Below are 24,808 nucleotides of genomic sequence, written 5' to 3' on the forward strand. Positions count from 1 at the left end.
TATCTAAAATTTCTCCCTCAGTACCTTTAAAACCTTTTTGGCCTAAGATGTGTATATAAATAAGTGTCAAATGTTTTTGTAAGAGTCTGTGAAGTAAGGAGGAATATTTATTTTGCATAAGAGCAGGAGCTTTACTGGTTTAAGAAAAGTTTTAAAACTTACCTTGTTTTTTCTTGTATGTATTCTTCCCACTTTTTTTTAATTGATTCTTATTCCTTGCAGAGCATAGAACAAGAAAACAATACTCCTTATAAATTAAGAATGCCTGTTGAAAAGTCAGCTCTGAAAAACAATACTCTTAAAATAATCCCCATTGAGAAAATGGCTGCAGGAGATGACTCTGTGTGTGAAAATGAGACTGAGACTGTGGAAGCAAGATTAATGGAAGATTTCACTGAGAAAATTTCTGGAGAACATGAGTGTAAAAATATGTCAGAAAAAATAACCAGCCCCTCAGACCATGCTAGTGTATTGTCATTTTCCAATAGTAGGGCTTTGAGAGCTGGCTATTTCTGTGAAAATCAAATAACCACTGAAATGCTTCAGGAAGAGGCAAAACAACAGACTGCTGAAAATTTGAAGCTGATCTATGAGATAGAAAAAGAGCAAAGCCATGTAGATTTGAAAGAAAGAGTTGAGCAATCAAACTCAGAGATGAACTTCCAGGAGGCACAAATAATTTTAAATAGCTCAGCTTTTGCAGGACTGGAGGAAGCTACTGTAGCTGTTAAGGAAGAAAACTGTGGCATAAATGAAAAACACAGATCAGTTTCTGTAAATAAGCAGGAATTATCTCTTCACATAGTCTCATCAGGAAAAGAACCTGAGAACCTAAAGTCTGAGCTGGAGATATGTAATGTTAGGTTGCCTAATGCAGCAGACATGTTTGATGTAGAAATGACCAAGAGAGCTGGTCAAGAACAATTTCTTGCAGCTGAAAATGAGCAGGGGAGTCCAAAATCTGAGCAAGTTAATGTTGACAACCATGCCTTGTTCACAGAGCATGACATTGAAATGCTTCAGGCAAAGTGTGAGCAATTAGAAAGGGAGAGGGAAGTTAATCTGAAAACTATTTCTAGCTTTCAAGAGCACCTTGTTTCAGTCACAGCTGAGAGAAACTATATTGGCCAAGAACTGAGTATTTTGTCTGAAAGCAAAAAAGAGCTGGATCAGAAGTATCAAAAGCTACAAGAGAAATTAAAACAATTGGAGTTAACTAAAATGGATTCTACTGAATTCATTAGGAGGTTAGAGGATGAAATGAAGACACAAGCAAATCTGCTTGAGGCTGCAAAATCTGATGCAAATCAATTATCCAATGAAAAAGATAGTCTTCTTCAGAAGCTGCAAAGTTTAGAAAATGATGCTGTATCTTTCACCATAGAAAAAGAAAAATTCCAGAATGAGGCAGCAGATTCAAAGAAAGAAAAAGAGCTGATTGCAAGAGAGTTGGGAACGATGCAGCATAAATTAGGTTCATCAGAAATGGAAAATTCAAAGCTTTCCAAATCTTTGGAAGGCTTGTTAATGGAAAAAAGAGAACTTGCCTCAAGACTCAGCGCAGCACAGAAAGAAGCGGACCAATTGAAATGTGGAATTGAGAAGCTGAAAGTAAAAATTGAGTCTGATGAGAAGAAAAAACGTCACATTGCTGAAAAGCTGAGAGACAATGAACGGAAAGCTGACTCTCTTCAGGATAAAATAGAGAGGCTTGAAAGAGAGTTGGAGATGTCAGAGAAAAATCTAGAAGATACAGTTATTGAGTTGGAGACTGCCAAAGCAGAGGCAGAAACATTAGCAACAGAGATGGAAGAGATGACTGAAAAGCTGAAATGTTCTAACTTACAAATTGATGTCCTCACCTCACAAAAGGAGTGTTTGGCTAAAGAGTTAAAAGAAATGCAAGAAAGATTCATTGAACTAGAGTCTTCAAATTTGACTACAGCAAAACAGTTGGAAGAAAAAGAGGAAGAAATGATACAAATCAAAAATGAGTTTGAAAATACTGTGGCATTGCTGAGATCGGAGCTCAAAGATATGAGTAAGAAGTTAGAGTTTTCATGCAAGGAGGAAGCAGATGCTAGAGCAAAAGAACAAGTCTTGATTGATCAGGTGGCTCATCTTGAGCAAGATAAAATAATGCTGTTACAGGAATGTCAGGAAATAAAAAATGAAAACATCAAATTGGATCAAGCAAGGGGAGTACTTGTTCAAGAATTGATGGATTGTAAACAAAAACTCGATGAAAAGGTGCAGGAAAATGGTGCTCTTGAAAAGCAGGTGAAAGAAACAGAAGCACTGTCTTTGCAGCTGACGCACATGCAGCATGAACTTGAATGCTGGCACCAGGAAAAAGAGAGGCTGCAGAACTTGATTTCGGAGTTGAAGCTGAAGGAGCAACATTTTTCTGACGGTGAAACCTCTCCGGATATCCTGAATGTTCTAAAAATGTCTTATAAGAACCTTGAAAAGGAACTGGAATCTACACTTTGTGAAAAGAACACTCTATGTAAAAAGGTAATATTTCCATTAGGGCAGAGTTCCCTTTGTAGGACTGAGGGTAAAGTGTCCTCTGGGTTTACCATTTCCTTAATAAATTAAGTCCTAAAATAATTTTAACTCAGACTTTTTCAGGTAACATCCTCTTTTTAAAATTACATTTTCCATACAATCATAAATTTTCATTGAAGTTACAGAGCTGGAAAGCAGGGCATTGTTTTGCATAGGATGAATGAGAAGGTAACTTGAAAGTAGACATAGAAGTTTAAGCAATCAAATAATGCAGGATAGTTTTCTCTTTCCTGTGGAAGAAAAAGAGGAAGAACAAATTAGTATTGGGTGACTGACTTTTCATATCAAGAATTAATGCTTTGGAAGCTCCTAAGAAAGTGAAATAACAGTAGTGTACTTGCCATGTGAAAACATCATTACCCTGTTGTGATTCTTGCTTAAAACTTGACCAACTATGGGAATAAAATAATCCATTGTTACATATAAGAACATTCTGTGGCAGTCATGACATATGTATTAAAAATAATTCTGGAAAATTTTATTTCAGGTTAATGAACTGGCTGAAAGTCGAACTGATCTGCAAGTCCAGCTAAGTAATTCTGAACAGAAGATTGCTAAATTAGAGGAAGAAAGAAATAAACTTGCTGAACAAATGCAATGTGTTCAAGAACATTCAGAAAAGAACAAAGTAAGTTATTCTGTCTGCATTATTTCTGTGTTCAAAGCCAGATGCTCAAGTACAGTACCTGTAAGGAGGCTGGTCAGGGGGATCTGTGATGAAGTACAGTATTAGAGGTTATTGCTTCCAAATTTCAAAGAATCCAATGCTCTCTTTTGAGACAAAATTATTACTTAAGAGTTTTTTCCCCTCTTCCTTCCATCCAAACTGTTTTCTTAGCATAAAGACCACTGCTGGTTATCTAGACATTCTTCAGTGTTGAGAAACTCTACTACAGGCTTTCAATCATCAGACTGAGGAGAGCAGTTAAAAAATATAGCATTTCTCTAAACTACTTTCACTGTTTCAATAGTGCTAATTTAATTCAGGACATAGTCAAGGAAGAAACAGTTTTGGAGCCTTTGTTTATAATTTGTTTGCATTTAGTTCTTAGAGGCTATTTTATCATCTAGAAACATTTAGGTCATATTTGTGAACAATACTATGTCTTTAAACCAGTTTATGTGGTTGTCTGACCTACTAACTTTATTTACAAAATTCTACAACAGGGGCTTGTTTCTTGTGGCATTGAGGATTTTGAGTGGGATGGGAAAAGAACAGATATTTATGCAGCTTTCAGAAATCCTAAATGGGAAATACAGACCAGCTGTCTAAAAAGTAGTTAGAAAAATGGATGTAAATGCTTAGAAAGTTTAGTCATCTTAAAGAGGGTGAGGAAATGACCCTTAACCTCTCAAGTCACTCTCAGAGGGAACAACATTTGGAGGTGTTAAGCTTTGATTTTGGCAGTGCTGCTTGATTTAATGCTGTTGGCAAACTTGCACTTGTTTTCTTTTAAGAGAACCTTCCTTTGCTTGCTGTCCTACCTTTTGTGTTCAGATGTTCTTTTCTTTGATTACAGTGTGTTTTGCTACTGTTGAATGTCTATATTTCTTACCGAGTTGTTTTGGAAAATTCAAAGATGCTTCATAATTAAACAGTTTAATGGGTCAACTCTTTCTCCATTGAGAACTCCAAATACCAAAGAATGTACAATTACTATTTACAGATTCAGCTGCATCTAACAACTTCAGAAAAAAATGAACTGGCCAGATGTTTGGAGATGGTCCAGAATCAACTACAAGAAAAAGAAAGTGAAATTAAAAGAGAGATATCAGAATACAAAGACAAACTACTTCAAGCAGAGAAAGAGCATCAGGATGCTCTGACAGAAGCAAACCGAAAGGTAAGTCAGAAAATAGGAATAGTAGTGCTGTGAGTTTTTAATTCAGTTCTATGTGTTTTACAAAATTTTACTGATTCTGTCGCAAAAGAATTTATCTTTGCTAACAATATTTCCAACATCTACATATACTTACCTTGGAGCTGATGTGTTAAGTGTTAACTTTTTTCCATATGATGAGCTCTAAAATGTCTATTTATCTTACAACTCAGTAAGCATTTAATCTATATAAAAATTCACCAGGACTATAACCTTGAAAAAGGGAAAGCAACAGTATGTTTAATCCAGGAAGTGGTTATTTTGGTAGGAAGAGGGAAGAAAGTTTAACCAGTTCAGGATATAAGGACAAATTTGTTGGAAATACATTTGTCAGATGTGCTGTATGCAAAGAGCCATCAACTTTACTGCAGAAATGTCTGTGAACTTAAAGCCAGCTGAACACAGGCAAATAACTTACTATAATTGTTTCTTAATAGTTTTCATTCTTATTAATATAAAGTAGATGTAAGAAAAAGTTATAGTAAAATACAAGGATTTTCTTCTGACAGTCTTCTTAGAGGCAAGATTCTAGTATTCAAAATATATACTTGAGACAAATTGCCCTTTCAATGTTCAACTCCTTAAAACACAATTATTAAATTTGCTGTAGAATTCCTGTGGGTTTGTGATATGCTGTTAGGTACATCTTTAAAATAAAACTCGGTGTCCTTTTTGGTATAATAGTAATTAGGCATATTTTCTTTCTTTAGAATGAAATAGAAATTGAGGCCTGTCATGGCAAGATTAGTTCACTGGAGCACTTTATCAGCTCACAAAAATTGGAAATTGAGCATTTGAAGTCAAATAAAGAACAGCTGAATAATTCCCTTAAAGAAGCTAGTCAATCCTTAGGAGAACTCCTAAAAACTAAGGTAAGCAAAACCCTTAAGTAAGACCAATTACATGAGATTCCAGACACTGTGTAGAAAAATAAACAGGATTGGGAACCAGTGCTCCAGAACTTTGGCTTGACTTTGGTACAGCCTTTGTTTCACTAAAGAGAACATAGAGGCTGGAGAAAACATTATTACTATTGATGTGCGTTAGAAAAATTCTGTTCTGTGTGCCATGGCTGAGACCACCTAGAATTGGTTTCTGTGACCTAAACACAGCAGTCTATTGACTACAGTGAGCATTGCAGCTGAGCTAAAATGTGGTTAGAGTTCACCCAGAGAGACTTTGCAGTGCCTCTATTTTGTGTTTGTGAATTACTTTGGTGGTAAAATGTACCATGGTCTATCTCTAAGCACTAGTCTTGATAGATTGCTCTTGACTTGTCTTTTTCAGTTCCATTTTATATGGAATTCTCATTCCAGGTATTAACTAGTGTAATTCTCTGACAGAATTGTCCTCAGGGATGCTGGAATATGAGTTCCACCTACTGTGAGCTACTGATAACTGGGAACAGCTCTTTATTGTCTTGGTTTGCTTTTTTAGTAGTACAGAAGCTTCACTGTCCATATACTGAACTTCTGTACCAATAACCCTATCCCTGCATTTTTCTTGTTTTCTGGGTGGTTTTCGTCTGTTTTAGTGTTGCTTCTGTCTGCGATTGATTTCTGGCGCCAGCTTGGTGCTCCCACTTCAGGAATTAGTGTCTATAAATGTGCTCTTGAAGAAACAGTTAATTCCATTTACGTGCAAGTAAACACTGACTTACAATATGCACAACAGTTCTTTCTTCTTAGGGCTCTCCACTGTGGTGTTAATTTGGTTAATAAGAGCAGTCCAAGGATAAAGTCCTGTGGGATGCGTGCCAGAAAACAGTACCCATGGTAGTGTCAGTGTAGCAGAGAAAGCTTTTAACTGTGCTCACTATGTACCATTTGCATACACATTGGTACCAGACCAATGGGATGGTAAAAGAGCTGGATGTTGTGAAGAATTTCTTTCCTCTAGAAAACAGTGTAAAGCATTGGAAGGGGCTGCCCAGGGAAGTGGTGGGGTCACCACCCTTGGAAGGGTTGAAGGAACAACTCAAGGTGGCCCTTAGTGCTATGAATTAGTTGATATAGTGGTGTTTTGGTGTTTAGCCAAAGGTTGCACTTGATGATCTTGGAGGTCTTTTCCAACTTCAGTGATTCTATTACTCCATTTGATATTATAATGTTTAAAAGGAGAAATTATGTTTCTGGTGAAAAAACTGAATTTCTTATTTTTTAGGCTGATAATAGTAACATTATAATTCAGCTGAAGAAGGAAAATGAATATGCCCACAGCAAAATGCAGATGTGGATGAAATCCTGTAAGCAGCTGGAACAGGAAAAGGAAATGTTGCAGAAACAACTAGCTGAACATGATGAGCTGCTAAAGAAGGAAAATCTGACTATAGCAAAGCATAATAAAGAAGGTAACTGAATCTAGATTGTCTTATTTCTTTCTTAGTGGTGCATTAATCTGTAAAACTTTCTTGTTCCCTAAAATGTCCACTTGCATATGCAGCTCTAGTACAGAGCATGATTCTTAACTAGGATAAAAATTACAAGTGCAAATGTCAAACATGTTCAAAATCTGGCTAATCTTTCTTCTCTTAAAGGTGTTGTTTCTTTTCTCAGAAACAACACTGGTTCCTAAATAAATATATTGAATCTTACATTTTTGGTGTAAGTAACTTAAGGAAGAAAAGGGATGGTTTTCTTACTAAGTAAGTTTTGTGTCCAAGTTCTTTTATCATTTTCCAGCAAGTTTTTCCCTCTGATTCTCATGCTTTGTTCTTAATATGTTACCTCACCTCATGAGATGCACTTGTAAATGATATCATTGTAAATGATACTTAAAGCAAGTTAAGGGTGCAGACAGAGTGTTCAGAAATCACAAAATGAGAGGGAAAATGTTTCCCCATGCACTGGTCAAGGATTCTTTTTCACAATTTGTATATTTGTGCTCTATTTAACAGGGACATTATTATTTCTATTGTATTACTGAATTTGGTTTTTTTTTTTATAGTTGCAGTGTTTTTGTTACAAAATGTGTAATTAAAAGATGCATGACCATTGCATTATGAATTCTTATATATGCATTACATCACTTATATCAGAATAATCATGTTTTTCTTTGAAAGATGCTGATGATAATGCCATTACAGAAGAAATTAAGTTAAAATTGGAAGAATTGCAGGAATCTACAGAAGTGAAGACCAGAGAAGCAAATGAGAACTTGGAGAAATACTGCTCTCTCATTGTTAAATATCATAAACTAGAGGAAGAAAATGAGATGCTAAAAACACAAGTCAGTTTGTTGGGTACTCAGCTGAAACAGCGAAAGAGTGATGCTGTCAGCACTCCTTTGCTGGATTCAGAGAAGTCATTAACACAGAAGAGCAAACACTCTGTCAAAGACAGAAGGTCAGATGAAGATGCCACTAAGCTTTCAAGCAAAAGGCAGAGATGTGAAGACAGCAGGAAGGACAATGGAGAACCAAGATCTCCTGCTCCAGCGACTTCATTGAAAAAGAAAAGGAAGTGTGATATCTCTCAAAACATGCAAGGTCAGGACAACACTGACTGTGAGCTGGATGGGCTTCCAGAAATAGTGCAAAAAGGTATTAATGTCTTGTAAAGGCAAATGTTCTCTGAGCACAGCAGGTGTGCTTTTCTCTTTTGTTTTGTTGAATGGCTTTCACTCTGAGTTGGTGACTATGCAAACATTTTTGGTGATAGTGATGGAAGGTGAAAGGAGTCAATGAGAGATGTGGCTGTTGGTGCCAAGTTGGCTTTTGTGGAGCGCTGGTGTTAGACCAGCAGAGCACATTTCTGTTGTATTAATAACTCCCATTCTGCTAAGAGTTAAGTGATCCTGACAGTCTCCTGTGCTCCCATCATCTCACTCACAAGGTGTAGTGTGCAGTGAGGCAAATGAAGACCAGAAACTGGGAAGGAGTGGTGTCTGGAGGGAAGCCCACATGTGTTCCCCAAGTGTTTGCTTATTTGTGGGTTTTATTTCTTTCAATAGTAGTAATTAAAAGTGTGTTAATTTGCAAAACATTAAATTGACTAAAATTCCCTGAGTTGAAGCTGACTTGCCCACAGCAGTAAGACATTAATCTTCCTGAGGAGATTAATTAACTCTCATCTTCATGAGAGTTCACTTTGTCTGCTATGAATGCCATTAAGTTAGGCAGCCTGGTACTCCATAGAAGGGTTCACTGCAGCAGAGGGTAACTGAGAAGACTGCACAAATCAGAGCTTGAAAAACATCTTGTAAGTTCAACTATCTATTAAGTTGCCCTTTATAATTAATGTAATTGCCATCATTAAAGGAAAAATCATAAGGATACTGAATAGCCTCAACTTTGGTCACTTCCAGAAGTGAGGATTTCTAAAGTTAAATATTATTTGCATTTCACTTTCTTACCAGCATTACTATATCTTCTGAAAGTAGCCCTGTTCTGAGGACATATGTGCCAGTTCATGTTTGATTTTTAGGCTAGAGAGATAAACAGTCTATGAATAAATAGTTCTACACAGAGAAAAGTATTAAAAATCAAGAGCATCATGTCACGGTATCATGAATTAACCAGTACTCATTTTCAGTTTGAAATTAGTCTCCACATAATAATGTACCTGTAAAAAAAAAAAAGACCAAACACTTGTTTGATTTTTTTTTTCCTATAGAATTACTCTTGTAATTCAATGGTTCTTCTGTGATATACAAGTTTTGCATTTGAATTTTGGAACATGTAAGATCTATTCAGCAATCTCTTTGTTCCATTTTTTCCAATGGAACAGATGATTTATTTCAATCAGTTATTTTATTCCTATTGTGAAAAAAGAAATCCATTTGAGGAAGTGTGATTGCTTTAGGTTTTTATAGAAGCTGTTTATTTTTCAGGGTTTGCTGACATCCCCAGTGGCAAGGGCAGCCCTTACATTTTACATAGAACAACGCTGCACCTCAGATCCAGTCCCCATCTGGCTTCCTCGAGTGAGAAGAGGCCTTTGCCCACACAGGACTCACAGAAGTGCAGACCAGACCATCTTGGTGAGCGCTGCTGTTTGACACCTGGTGGCAGCAAACCACAAAAGGTAACTTGGAAAAATTTTATCTGGGTATGAAAATCATGGGGAAGACTTAATGCATTCACCTAAGTATATTCATCTTGCTAAGTGAATTTGAGGACATATCATTCTTTATGTTCCTCAACAACAGAGTGGAGAGAAGATCATAAATACTGAATGACTGAAACATGACATAGGTCTTACCATAGTATAAATGTGCAAATTGTGCTTTTATTTGTAAGCTTATAGGAACAACCAGTTAGAAATGTAAGTTCAATGCAGGTATATTTTCAGTTTCTTATAATGGATATTAAAGAGCAGATATTCCTTATACTGTGGCTTCTTAGGTTGCAGAGAAAGTAACTACCAAAAAGACTAACCTTTAGGACTTTGAGCTTGAAGCTTTCTGCAAATAGCTCTTCTTGGAATTTCTAGAATAACTACAGATATTTGAGAGGCTATTAAACGTGCAAATAGAGAACATTTGAATTGTAAAGAGTGGGTTGTGTTGGAAGGGACATTAAAGATCAGCTAATTCCAACCTTCCTGCCACAGAAAGGGACAGCCTCCACTAGACCAGCTTGGTCACGCTTACCAGATTTTAATGTTATCAAAACAAATAAATACTACACAGTTATGTTTTGAAAGTGGATTGTTATTAAAAAAATATTAGTAACTGAAGTTTACATTAGCTTTGTGGTTTCAGTAATAGACATATTGCTGAATATTTCACAGTATATCAGATCAATGTATTCTTTCTAAGATGATGCAAATGCTTTGCAGAATATAGAAAATTGTTCCAACTTTAGGACGGAAATAAACCTTTTGTTGTCCAAAACCTCCTCCAAAGTTTGTAACCATGTTATCCTGAGCCGAGCAGCAAGAGAATAGCTATTGGTAGCTCTTTGTATGAGGGCTACATAGAAATATGTCAGTAGATAAAATGCCTTCCAGTTGGCCAGGTTAGACAAAAGTATTCTCTTGACAATCAGCAGCATCTTGCACATTGCTTTTTGGGTTGTTGGTGTGTTTCTTTTTTTTTAAAATCCAGTTATTTTGTATTAGCACATAAAATATGTTGGCAAGATACCAAAAGTAAGTAAAGGCAAATGCCACATAGTTTAGCAGATGTATTGCTTTTGAGGCCAGAAGGCACCATTGGGAAGACAAACCGGATCAGACCCATAATTTTTTGGAGCTATAGCAATAGAAAATCGGTGTTTTGCAGTGAGAGTGAATCCACTGAATTTGTGTATGTTGTTTCAAGGGATAATTACCCCACTTGCCAAGAGTTGCTGCTTCTTACAGACATTGCCTGGAGGTCTGTGTTTTATTACTGCTTCATTAAGTGATGCCAATAAATTTTATTTATACTCCTTTATGTCTGTTTCCCTATAACCTTAGAAACAAATGGTGTTGCTTGTAAAGAATCCGAGTAGTTAAAAAAAGAAAGGAAGCCTCAGTCACAGAAAGTTGTGTAGTAATCACCTGCCAGCATGGTGTAAGCTTGTTGTAGACTCTTGCTGACCATAGTCAGGGTTTATAGCAAGAAACAATTAATCAGTAATAATATTTTTTCATTTAACTGAAGGAGGGATTTCCCAAACATTCCTCCTCTTTGTCTAAACTTGTATTGTCTAGGTCCAAGGACAGGCTACTCCTCACCTTTAGCTAGATCACAATAATTAAAATTTCAGTGTTAGTTTTGCTCCCCCCAAGTGTAAATATGAAAAAGTCATCAGTTCCAGGAATTTGTGCCCTTCTCTTGGACACTGCTGAATATGTGTGTTGGTTTTATTCCAAGATGATGTACATCTGTGAATTTCTAGAGGAAATGCTCATATTGTTTCATCATTTGTTGAAACCATTAAAATGTGTTGTTTCATGCCTTATATTAACACAATAAATGCTGTGTCTTGTTTTAAAAGTGAATTAAACATTGTTTCCTTCTCTTTGACAGGTACTTGCATCTACTTTATTTCAAATACCTAGTTTCAAACTGTTGCAAATTTCTCAAGGTGGTTAAAATATGCCTGTCATATTCATATGCAAATTTATTCACTTTTCTATGTGAATTTAATGTAGAATTTAAATTGAGTGCTTTGACTGCACATCGGTCAAAATGTGAAGAAAGCAGTGGTTTCTGCCCAGATGTCAGCAAAAAAAGTGACACCTGTGCTTTACATTTACAGAATATGTAGAGAAAAAATTAACTACAGCTCTTGATACACACTACCAGGTACTTTAGTAAACAACTTAATAGTACTGTCTGTTCCTTGTGTAACTTTTTTCTGCTCCTGGAAAATAGCTTGCCAGGAGTGTAGCAGATATTTCATCTCCTGCCACAACAAAACAAGAGTTATCAAGCCTCACTGTGTTGTGTATTCAGAGTGATAAGTGCCTTAAAAATATGTTTTTCTGCTTCCAATATGTTTAGTCTTTTGCAGCAAGTCTTTTGACCCAAGGCAGAAAGCTAATATGGTTTTCCATTACCAGTAAACAAGGATGCCTTTGTTTGTGTTACAGGAAAATGATGAACAGCAGTCCCAAGCTTTTCCACCGAGGAATTCTACATCAAGGTCACCGCTTGGCCTGCAGAAACAATCCCCAAAACCTCTCTCTGATAATACTGGGGAGAGTCGTACAATGCACAAAGCAAAAAATTCCCTAAATGAACAAGGATTTTCTGAGCAACATGAGCAAAAAGATAATTGTAAGGTGCAGTAAATCTGCCTTGGTCACTACTCAGAATAACTGGTGATCAAAACCAGTTTGTAAAATAAATATCAGAAGTATATGGAGGGCACCATTTTCTCTTCTCCAGTGAATAATGATGTATGGGTTCTGCACAGCTGCTTTGTGAATATTTACTAATGCCAATAGTCATGTAAACTTTTGAAATAATAGTGAACAGATAGAATTGATCTTTTTATAGAATCACAGAATCAGTTAGGTTGGAAAAGACCTTTGAGGTCATTGAGTCTAACCTATGACTTAGCATCACTTTGTCAACCAGACCATGGCACTGAGTGTCACAGCCACCTCCAGGAATAGTGACTCCACCACCTCCCTGGGCAGCCCATTCCAATGCCCAATGACTCTTTCTGTGAAGAACTTCTTCCTAATGGCCTGCCTAAACCTCCCTTGGTGCAGCTTGAGACTGGGTGTCCTCTTGTCCTATTGCTGGTTAACTGAGAGAAGAGACCAACTCCCACCTGGATACAACCTCCTTTTAGATGTAATTGTAGAATTTTCTGTAAATACTTCTTTATAAAGCTGTTAAAAAATTAAAACATAGAAATAGTGGTCATATTTTGCCATGTAGTTAATTATTGTAATTTTTATGGTGTAGCAGTGGTTGATTTACAAATGGAAAATAAACTTACTTAAGTATCTAAAAATACTAGTTTCCAGGAAAAATGTGGCAAATATTATTGGATGATTCAAAATGAAACAATGACTTACTTTCGAAGTGCAACACAAAAATCTATAATCAGATAGAAACTGCATCCAGTGCACAGGTCTAGCTAATATTCTGTGTCTTGGTATCCCTTGTTCCTGATGGAATAATACTGTGTAAATAGGGGTGAGACATGATTCAAACAAAGCCAGGGAGGACTGCCTGTTTCCCTGAAATGAAGCATCTTACAATGTACTTCCCTAACTGAAGGACCCATGTTCATCTTCACATCTGCCAAATGGCCCTTGGCCAGCCAGTAAACCTCAGCAAGATGGGGTGAGCACTTTGTACCTGCCCAGAAAGGACCCTCTCAGAAAAATTTTGTTCTTGTTTTACCAGCAGTGGCTGGCTGCTGCTTTGCTGCAGCTCACCCTTTACTTTGACAATGCTTAACCTTAAATCTGTCTCTGTGAAAATCATTGAAGACCTGTAGCTGCTGTAAGGAGAAGGGATGTGTTGGGAAGCATTCAGATGTCAAGAAATATCTGTGTGGAATGCCTTAGGTTACTTCCTTTTCATTCAGGAAAGATCTTTAAGATATCAAAAGACAGTGACTTTTCTGGAAATAGCATATAAGATTCTGGTATCGTCAATACAAGAGAAATAACTCCATCCAGTTCATGGCAGCACCTTGAATTTAGAATGATTCACTACAAAAATGCTCACCCCAGCTTGTGGATTTCAAAGGTCTAACTGGGCTTGCTCAGCAGCACAGACCAATTTAACTCTATGGAAGAGGGTGACATCAACAACATCAGTCATTATCCAACTAAGCAGAAATTACTTGCTGATAATTCATATTGCTTATGCTCACCTGGCCTGATCAGGTATTAGGAAATCAAGCTCCTGTATATGTGCCCTAAAGCTCCAAGATCAGAGCAGAGTGGCATTTTAATTGTTACTGTGTCAGAAAGATGTTTCTTCTTTCAACAAAAGTACGTAATAATGTTTTCTACAACTTGAAAAAAAATCCTTAAACTAAGAGACAGTACTCATGTTTCAAGCTGAACTTTCAAAGTATAACGATACCTTCTACTTCATGGTTAATTTTACCCTCAAAGCAGAGTGGTTTTCTCTTTTTTACATATACATACACACAATTATTCTGCCTTTCTTACAGTACTGTCTTTTAGAATGCAGTCAGTTGAGGAGAACAAATCATCTAGATTTGGTTAGACTCATCAGTGTAACCAAAACATCTTTAAAGAAATTCAACGTTTGTATCAAATATGTGTAACAGAATCAGGCAAATGAAAATATTTTTCATTGTTCAAAAGATCAAAATCTTGCCACACAAACTATCCTTCAGTAAAGAGATGTACCAATGCTTGGGGTCACAGCAGTAGATCTTGTGGCTTTTTCTTAAACATTTCAAGTTGCTTGTCAGCTCAAGTGTTAGGTAATTAAAACAATCCTTGTAGACTGAAAGGGACCCATGTTAAAGGATGCACTTTATTGTCTCTTCTTATGTCAGCATACTGTCAAAGCTCATAAAAGCTAAATTGTTTCAGACCAGGTTTTGTATCTTGGCAAAGGAATCATCTGTGGAATTAACAATGAAAAAGAGATAAAATTAAGTGTCTTGACATAGAAGCATGGGTATGAAGAGGCTGCGGTAGCTGATAATAAAAAAAAAAAACCCAAACAAAACTGGTGTGTTTTATTTATCCAAATCATTGTTTTTCTATTCTAATCTCATGCCTTGAAAAATGTCCCACTTGGATAAGAGTGTGGAAAAAACATCTATCTTTAGAAAGCTGTCTAATTTTAACCAGACAAATTTGAACAACTATGTTATAATGAAAGAAGTGACTATAATCAGTAAAAGAAAGCATTGAGACTTTAGTTGTTATGTGGCTACATTTGTATTTTATAAGCCTTTATATTTCATTAAATGTGAAATGTTTGCATTTTGAAATGTTACAATGTCTGGGTTTTTTAGCAACTAGTATGTATTGGAGTACTGGTATGTATGAATACTGTTGCTGTAGGTTAAGGTTTTAAAGAGGTCTTAGATTAATGCCTGAATCTATTGAAAGTGGGACTTCATATTTTACCTTCCCTTGCAAACTGATGAGACTTCAGGTTGCAATCCATATAGGGAAGCTCTATCAAGAACATAATTTCCAACCTATATGTGTATCAAACATGCAGGAAAAAAAAAAAATCAAGAGTTCCTCATCAAGATTCCTAGTAGGATTGCATAGGATGTGTTTTGTCATCTCTCTGTAATGAGTGAAAGAACACTTGTACATGGCTTTCTATTCTGACTGTAAAAGTCCCTGTACAAATGTCTTGGGTACTCTGCTATTGCTCTTAGCATGCTAACCTGGTTGTTGCCATAGTGATACTGTTACATCACAGGAAGATGCATTAGCTGGGCCTCTTCTTCACTTTCCTGTTTACCCAAGGTTTACATTATATTTGGTGTAAAATCTAGTTTGCTATCCCAAGTGGTTTTGCATGCTCCCTGAAATGCCCAGAGCTGTACATTAAAAGCATGTTGCAGGAATGCTGGCATCCTTCTGCCATGTTCTCCCACAGCTGATGGAAGGGTCTGGGTGGTTTGTGATGTTCAGCTCTTTCTTCATACTTTGAACTATTCTTCTCATTTTTACGAAAGAAAAACATAAGAGGAGATTTGTTTGTCAGCTGTTCTTCCTGGATTTTTATTATTAAGGGCCAATATTTGAACTGATCTCTCAGGTGTCAGAATTTAAAATGTTTAAAATATCAGATTCTGCCGTGACTTGTGGAGCCCCCTTGGTTGCAGGGGTGGTCACGAGTTCTCTGCACTGCCCTGCATTTCCACTCCTGGGGACAGTGCTGCCGTTCCTACATTTGTTGGCTCACTGGGACCACTTGGAAGAGCTGCTCATCCAGTGATGGCCAGTGGGAGGGAGAGATGGAGCTGAAAGGAGAACAACACTCACTATTCAGCTAATTTTGTTGATGTTCCCTACAGTTGATGCAAATTAATACAGTTTTAAGCAGAAAGAAAAATAACAGTGATGAATCCAAATGTGCCTGGTCTCAGAAGTTGTGTATTGGACAACAAACCAAATAGTGCCCTAAAACCTTGAAGGTGATGACAGAGAAAAGTTCAACGTACACCTAATGGGGAACTTCTCCATGCAACATATGCCAAACAAGTTCCCTTCACACAGGGTAACATTGCTGTACAATGTAAACACTGTAGGAAAGAAAAACCCCAGTGCCACTCCATGGCCCAGGTGCTGGAGAACACTCCAGATTTGTGCCAGAACTAGTTTCAGGTGCCTTGTTCTTGCTGTTTGAGATTTCAGCTGTCTAGCCCTTAAAATGGTTCCACCTCCCTCTGCTTTGGCTATCTTATCCTAAATAGCCATAAATTAGAAAAGGCTGCCAGCAATTTTCTGCAGAAAACAGCAATTGAAAACAGCTGCTTGAAATAAATTATGTTGACAACTGGATGCAAGGTGGGCTGGCTGTGGTGAAAGTAGACTGCAATAGCTGTATTCAAAGGCAATGTTGTGGACTCGCTTGATAAATGGACTAGTCTATCTATAGTTCCAGGGACAGGAGATAGGAGATGATCTCTGTAAACAGATAGACAAATTTATATATAGATAGATAGATATAGATATATATGTAGATATAATATATATAGATATATATGTAGATATATGTTATACATTTGTGTGTGTGTATGTTCTCTGACATACTTATGTGCACGCCCAAGCACTTATTTCAGTGTAGAGTTCAGAAACTCTATGGAACCTAGAAAAACAGGATGTAGCTATGAAACAGCTAAATCTGTTTGGCTTTTTGCATGGTTTTATTCCTGGAAGCTTTTTTAACAGCAGACAAATCATGATCGCTATTGACAATACAGCTGTTGAAATACTTCAGTGAAAGGTCTGATGGGTGCATAGAAAAATCAGCAGCTCTTTGTATTTTGCTTTTCTGCTACTGTGCTTCAAAAATTAAACAGATGGAAGCTTAGTGAGTATCTGCTCTGTGCTGGATACAGAGGTTCCTTTATTTCAGGGTTTTATTTAGGTGGCCTGCTAAGTACCACATAAAATACAGTGTAAATACATTTGATCTTATGAAGGAAGATTCACTTTTTCATGAAGGCTGTGTATCCACATCTGACTACTGATTTTTTTCTTCTAGAGGCAAAATGGGAAGTTGGAAGTTATTAATGGTTGTTGGTGACTGCTTCAATTCTTTTTTTTTTCAGTATAAAAGGGAAGTGTTCTGTATTCTTTTGACCTCAAATTAAAAAATACTCTGTTTTCAGCACTGTTGTTGATATTTAAACTTATGTGTGGTTTTAGGCACTGCCTGGCACTGAGGAATTGAAGATTTTGGTTCTGAGGGAAGCCTTGTTTTGATTAACTTTGGACTAACCTTAGATTCCGATAATGGTGGCTAAAAGTAGTAATGGAGAAGACTGATACTTCATCCTCAGGGATTTTTCTTTCTCTTCAATTTCTTGCAAAAAATTAGAGAGGAAAGAATCTATTTTGTGATTCCCAGATCTCATACTTGCTTCACTGCTTGTTTAACTTGGTTTGCTCTTCTTTTACTTCTCTTTTTACGTAAGTGTTTGGTATCTGGCTCCTGATATTATCTTCAGGTCAGCAAATTTACTGCTGAGACATATGAAAATATTGGTTTATATAAAAGAATCTAAATAAGAATCTCCCACAAAGTGCACATCCCCTTACACTGCTCTAAGTATGATTGGGAAGGGTACCAAATGATTGGTTTGTTCAGGTCAATTCAGGTCAATTCCCATTGCTGACTTTGACAAAGCAGCACCCTTGTGTTGAAAGCATCATTTTAATGTGCTTAAAGTGACATGTTAAAAATGGAAGGTCAGTGAACCAGCTGCAAGGAAGAAAATACAGTCTTGGCAATGCTGCCAGAGCTTCCAAAATGGAGCTGAGTTTATGGGTTGAGTTCCCATGGTGTTGGACTACAGCTTAGAAGTAAAAGAGAGGGAAATTAAGGTCTTTGCTCTAAAGATGATACTTTGCAAAAACACACAGTCAGCCTAACCTGTTGTAGAACTGATGCTGGAATAGCCATATTCTATACTCAGATAACTGGGAAAGGCTTGTACCCTGCTCTGATGAGCTTTAGCATGGGGGACCAGTGTTAATTACTCCCTTCTTGTTTCTTATCCAATATCTCTTCATCAGTAGAGGAAAGTGGGGGATTTTACAGTCATTTTAAAGGCAATTCTCCTGGGCTCAGCCACCACAGTTGCTATTTCTGCATTGCTGTCTAGGGTACATTGAAAAAAATGTTGATGGGAATGTAAGTGATTGCTGGCTTGCTGTAGCAGGCAGGAGGATTCCACAAATTCACATCGTCCCTGTGGTACACTGGAGACACTTCTATAAATTCAGTAATGCAGCTATGATTATTCTTCTCCTCGCCTCCCAATTAACCAGTACTGCACATATTGTTCCCTGTCAAATATCTTATTTTGTCAGATGCCAGAGAGCAGTGTTGTTCTCTTTTCAAATTGCTGGCTTGATTTCTGGCAGTACTTGATTGCTTTGAAATGTACTTTCTGCATCCATTTTCCTCAATACTTAATTAACTGGAGAAAACTACTGAAATGAGGTTTCAGTTAAGTAGGTGTTTCACTTCTGTCCCCGCTACCTCATTCATTTATTTCCTCTAGCTCACTCAAGTCCCAGAGACTTTGTCTTCCATTTGCAAAGAATTTTGCAGTTATCTTCCATTTTGCTAGATTATCTATTTTTTAGCTAATTTCTCCTGGAAAATCCCATTCTGGAAGATGCAGTTTCCATCTACATTAAATACCAGAAAAGGCTAGAAACAAGGGCCTCTTTTCCAGGTCACAGCTGTTGCAACATGAGCAGTGCTTGGGCATCATCTGTGGTACTTCTGTGCCTTTACAGGGCTCTCAGGCACCTACAGTGCAGGTAACTGCTAGAAAGCACTTGGCCTTTAAGAGTAAGTCAACTTCTTTGGGTGGAGCATGTTCTATGAGAAGTGCCTGTCTACAATAAGCTCCCATGGAGTAGTGCTCCATGGAACACACAGCATAGAGTAGCAGCAAATTAACCTTTTCTGTGTGTGAACAGTGTGGAAGATTGCTACATCGTAGCTTGGGACTGCATGTAGGCCAAGGTTATGCCTACCATGTGCTCAGGTTCCTCATAGCTTAAGCATCCAGAATTCGTTGGAGATTTTTCATATTTTGTTGTGACCCCATGTGTTTCTCTATTTCAGCTTTACAAAGAGCCAAGACTATTGGAGTTGAAAAACATCAGTGATCCAGTATAATCATACTGGGAGAAGGGAAAATGGTGATGAAATGTGCAGTCAGCAATCTGGATTGCAGGTAGTGAGTAAGCAAGCAAACAGTTCACCTATCTTGGAAAGCACAGGAGTAGATTCTGAATGGCAGATGATTGCCAAATGGACTGAGAGCATCTGACCAGTGTGGTTTGACTTGGTCAAGACTGAGAAAATTATTAGTATCACTGTCAAAATGAATCAAGGGGAAAATAGATTACAGTTTAATCAATTAGGATTCCTAGAGCACCCTCACTGAACTTTGCTTTATTTAGAGATGATAATCATGATGGCCTCTTTGTTCTGCAGAGGAAGACCTGTGGGTATTCATGGCATGGAATGGAGACTGGAAGCTGTCACACACAAAGGGAAAAAAATGGGCAGACTGAGGAGCTTACTGGGAAAATTTTAAAACTCCGGTTCAATTTGAAGGTCATTACAACAAGCATTCAATCTTGACCACTTTAAGAGAAAATTACGCATTCTGTAGAAACATGTTAAAGATAATGGACACTCTCCATGAGATGGAAACACAAAACATCCAGTGCTTCAAAAGAAGTCACTTTTGTAGCTTGGAATATTAGTGTTCAGAAAATATGGAGCAAACTCCTTGTGATAGGGATCCAGTGGATTTCTTCATCCACATACTTTGTCAAACTGACTGATGAGATTTGTACTATTCAGCATTTTTTTCTATTGAGAAGGTTATGCCCTTAGTGTATTATGACAGACATTAAGAAATACCTAAGAAAGTGAAAAGAGCAACTTTAAAGCCTCTTCCATGACTCTAAAGAAATTCTCACAAAAATTTCTGAACAAATATGAAAGTTATTCAAACCTAACTGCAAGGCTGCTCTTTGTAAATATTATACAGTAATTTTATATCTTCTCTGTTCTGTTTTGCTGATTTGATTGCTAAAGTGAACTTTCAACAAAAAGAAAAGATATAGTACAGCAGCCAAGGCTATGGAAGGCCAAGAAGTGTGAGAATTTGTGGCCAGGCCTGCACAGTGCTGAGCTAGCTGACTGGATCTTGTGTTTAACTAGGGGAGTGTTTATTTTACAAAAGTGTGTTTTACCTATGAGTCTAGTTACTAGAGTCTAGTATCCTCTAGACCTCATTTTAAAGCTTGGTGACCTATAACTAAATCATGGTCTGGATTAGGCTTTGTTTCAGTGGCCAAAGTAACCAATGCAGATGTGAAGAATCTACCACACACGTGTCCTCTGATAGTGAAATGAATCATGTTTGGGTGGTACTTGTCCAGTTTTTCAGTTGTCTTCATGTTTGGAAACTCTGGTTTATATAGACAATTTGAAGAAAAGGGTGTTTGCCCCTGCAGGCGCATCACTGAATATGCACTTGAAATGGGATGAGCTCTGCTGTATAAATGGCCAGAGCAGGCAGTGAAATTAGTACATCCAATTGAAACTTCAGAAGAAATTGAAGGAATTTAAATTAAACTATTCATGCTGGAATTTCTAAAATTTTGCTAAGATAGAATATTCCTACTTTAAGTCACGTGGATAAGAGAACTTGTTTCACAGGGACTTTTCCCCTTCTGCTTGTGATGGAGCCACTGGGTCAGTACTGGTTTGGAAGAAAGTCTCCACATACCAGATCAGTGACATTTTCTGTGTGAGAAGAATAAACTTGGGTCCTGCACTCATCTCAGAGCAGTCATTTTCATTTTTACTGGTTTACTTTTAAAACTTTCCCATGTGCAGTATCTAATTATGGTCCATTACAAAATGCTGTATTTAAATGGTAACAGTGCACAGGGCTGAAAGGAACTGTTTGTAAGTTGCTTATTCACTTTGATGATTAAGCCTCTAATTATTGCATTAGCATCCCAAATCACAGTCGTTTGTGATGTGTCTCCTCCTTAGGCAATCCCACGAGGCACATGGGCTAAGTAGAAAGGGTATGCACTCGGAGAAGGGAAGGGCCAAGGACATGTAGGAGATAGTGCCAGGGATTAAGCAGAGGTTGCTTTCTCCTGTGTCTGCTTCAGTGTGACTCAAGATAGTGCTGAGGCATGGTACATCAAAGAGAGGGGGTTTTCTCCCTTAGAAATGTAAAAATAGACCTGTCCACTAATGGCTGTGAAAGACCCTGTGACACTTTCTGCCAGGTCTTATCACCGAGGCCATACTTGCACAGTAATCAAAGGAAATTATTTTGTTTGGTTGAATAAAGTGGCTTTTCAGCTTCCACACCACTGTCATGTTCAGCTACCCATGCTATTCTATGTTCCTGTCCTGAAATGTTTGGTAACACTGCAGGGTGCCATTTATCAGATGTCTTCCATCTTCCCCTCCCCTGAGATAAAACTTTTGGTGTCATTACACTGTATTTTTTTGAAAATGAACACTTTATGATCGTCCTAAAAGCAAAGGCATAAAACAAGTGCAAGATATTACTTTGTGTCTTCAGAAGCTTTTGATTTTATATGATAAAATTCCCAGAAATAAGTTACTTGGAACAGTTTGCTCTTTGGAAGACTGATGGGCACTGGATCCCTCACCCCTGTAGGTGCTGTGTTAGTTTCCCATCAATTTCCTGAAATGATGCACTTACAGACCCATTCCAGTGGCTATTTCAAGCCCAGGAGTTACGGTTTCCACTTTCCTAGATTATAAGAGCTACCCTTTTACTTATACCTCTTAGCAAGGACCAGCATTTTTTTTCTTTTCAAGGAAATATTTTTTATGAAACTGATAGCTTCTCTAAATGTATCTGAGTGTGGATCAGGTTCTGCTGCAGATGTGTCATCCTTGCACTTCTAAAGGTATAAAACTGATGCTGGATTTGAGGAATTTGAGTGGCTAGATAATTTTTACAAGCTTTCTTGAGTGGAGACCATTTCATTACTATAGAAAATGGGGGAACCTGTTTCCTCTGAATATTTGTTGGAAAAACTCTTCAGTGTCTTAATTCGTGTGGAAGGGAAAAAATTGTCATACTCAATCATAAAAGAACGTTTGAATATCCAGAGCTGGCCAGGTGAAAAGAACACTCAGCTGAAGACTTCTAAGCAGACCACTGAATGCAGTCTGCAGAGGCAGTGAAACAGGGTGAACAGCAGAAAAAAAAAATTGCTGGAAGGATTAGTGCATGCTTTCTCCTGGGCATGCTGTATGAGATTGCATGTTCTAAAGCAAAAAAAGTTATCTATCTCAGTTTCCTAATTGAGTTAGGCAAATAATTGCATTCTTCTTTCTGTCAGTCCCCATGTAACATGCCATTGAGTGTGTGACCATTTCCCTGGAAAAGCAATAGTGCTACTCTCTTTCTGAGAGCTGAAGAAGAGGCTGCAGGTACTAGAGCAGTGAATTTCCTACTAAGTGGTGAGTATTGCTTGGATGCGTTGTGTGGACAAACACGGATGGGGAGTCTGGCAACATGTTTGGGGTCGGTTAAGCACTCTCGTGGTTTAGCAGGCAGTAGACCAAAGGGCAGTGAATTTCCTACTAAGTGGTGAGTTTGCTTGGATGTGTTGTGTGGGCAAACACGGATGGGGAGTCTGGCAACATGTTTGGGGTCGGTTAAGCACTCTCGTGGTTTAGCAGGCAGTAGACCAAAGTGGAGGTTGTTTCAGGGAACAGATCTCAGACACTGTGCTGGAGCAAATGTCAGCTTGGAGAGAAGAGTGTTGGTTTTGGATAGCAAGTACACAGAAGAGCAGAGCCCAGTGAAGGAAGTACCCAAATAACAATTTTGGAGGCATCCCGTGTGGGTAAAAAAAGACATTGCAAAGACCTTGATATGTGTTTCCATCTTCTTATTTTGTCTATCTGGTACAGAAAGCAGTGATAGGAAATAAAAAGAGTTTGGTTTGAAGACAACAAAATAAAAGAAAAACAAATTTTTGTAGGACAAAAGTCCACTCACTATGAAATCAATTTCCATCCACTGCCCAGTTCACTTTTAAAAGCTGCAAAGTGATTCAGCATCCATTACTCTTCTGGTCTAATAAATGTCACTGCTCACAAGCTTCTTGTGGTGTAAGTTATGCTTACACTTCTTATTTAACCTTTCCAAAAAACACTTCTTTCTCCAGTGTGTGCTGTGTTCTTCTATTATACAGAGGTAGTTTGGTTCTTTTTCCTTTCATTGTTGCTCGGCTAAACATGCAAATATTTGATTAACGATAATCTTTACGTCAGTTCTCAGCCAATTTTATTCCTCTTTATGCATGGCTAAACATGCAAATATTTGATTAACAATCTTTACGTCAGTTCTCAGCCAATTTTATTCCTCTTTTCTGAGTTTCTTTAAAATTTTTCGTCAGTATTTTTGAAGGGGGAGACACCTGAGTTAAGCTCAGCTCAGGTGCAGAACAATGTGTTCCTAGATATCGAACACGTTGCAGTGGGACATAGTGGAAAGCTGCCACTGCTTACAAACTCGTCCTTCTGGAAGCAATCATGTACCTTCAGTTTCCTATTAAAGGTTTCTCAGCTCTATCTCTAAGGCAACAGCTGACCTTACAAATATGCTCAGCATCCTCTAGTCAGATGTAAAATACATATCCTCTCAAATTGAGGTGCAGCTGCTGATTTTTTTTCCCACAAAACAAAGTTAAATGTCACTAATTTCAACTCAGATCATTCCCTAAACACTTTTTCCACTAACTGCCTGTCAGTCCAGCAACTAAACAGTTACCAAAACACCACCTCTCCCCTTACTGTAACACTTTAAAAGACAAAATAACATTCTGCATTCTAGTTATTTTATAATTCCTTTGATTGTTGTTTATTCAGTGTGCAAATCATGTGCAACTCCCACATGCCTAGTGTTGAAGGAACTACAATTTTAAGTGGTTAAAAATTTGCAGAAAAAAAAAGTCAAGGTAGCTTGTTTAGAAGCCAATCTCTGACAGTTTCTGAGAGAAGTTCCCACCTGAGTGTGCTGCAGCAATATGAACTTTAGAATGCAATCTCCGAGTCCTTGACCATGAAACCTTTGGATCATCTGACCCAGTGAAATGACTTTTTGTGCAGAGGCCTTTAAAGTAAGATCTAGAGAGGAACTCAAGCATCAGATTCCTCTCAAGGCTGGAATTAGCAGGCTCAGTCCCTGTGGGACGTGGGAGAAGCACAGGATGACAAAGCCCCATGACCCAAGCCCTGTGCACTGGGCAGGGTCCCTCCAATTAGCAGCTGGCAAGCAATGCAAGGAAGGCTGTGAATGAACTTCTGCACCCCCCCAAGCCCTGTGCACTGGGCCCCTCCAATTAGCAGCTGGCAAGCAATGCAAGGAAGGCTGTGAATGAACTTCTGCACCCTCTGTGGAACCCACAGTTCTGCAGCAGACCCTTGGGAATGTGTTTTTATTTTTTTTCCCTTTAATTCAGAGTCTGTAAAGAAGAAGGAATTTATATTATCGGAACCCACAGGTCTGCAGCAGATCCTTGGGAATGTGTTTTTATTTTTTTCCCTTTAATTCAGAGTCTGTAAAGAAGAAGGAATTTATATTATCAGTTATTGAGAAGCAGAAAAACCTAGTGCCTTTTAAATCAGTGCTGCAGCCTAAGTTTGCAGTGCTTGTGTCCCCCATTTTGCTCCTACAG

The 24,808-nt window shown here is 37.8% G+C and overlaps 1 protein-coding gene across 1 annotated transcript in view; it reads left to right on the top strand.

The window, feature by feature from the left end:
- Nucleotides 1–13,230, top strand: part of CENPF (centromere protein F) — a 35,591-nt gene extending 22,361 nt beyond the window's left edge. The window contains exons 13-20 of the mRNA XM_039698056.1: nucleotides 223–2,517; nucleotides 3,059–3,199; nucleotides 4,239–4,415; nucleotides 5,162–5,323; nucleotides 6,615–6,801; nucleotides 7,513–7,992; nucleotides 9,282–9,475; nucleotides 11,975–13,230. Coding sequence (XP_039553990.1) covers nucleotides 223–2,517; nucleotides 3,059–3,199; nucleotides 4,239–4,415; nucleotides 5,162–5,323; nucleotides 6,615–6,801; nucleotides 7,513–7,992; nucleotides 9,282–9,475; nucleotides 11,975–12,175 — 3,837 coding nt within the window. The 3' untranslated portion in view covers nucleotides 12,176–13,230. The remainder of the gene's footprint in view (nucleotides 1–222; nucleotides 2,518–3,058; nucleotides 3,200–4,238; nucleotides 4,416–5,161; nucleotides 5,324–6,614; nucleotides 6,802–7,512; nucleotides 7,993–9,281; nucleotides 9,476–11,974) is intronic.
- The last annotated feature ends 11,578 nt before the right edge of the window (nucleotides 13,231–24,808 follow it).

Source organism: Passer montanus, unplaced genomic scaffold (assembly GCF_014805655.1).
Source record: "Passer montanus isolate IOZ18808 unplaced genomic scaffold, ASM1480565v1 scaffold12, whole genome shotgun sequence".
Lineage (NCBI taxonomy): Eukaryota > Metazoa > Chordata > Aves > Passeriformes > Passeridae > Passer > Passer montanus.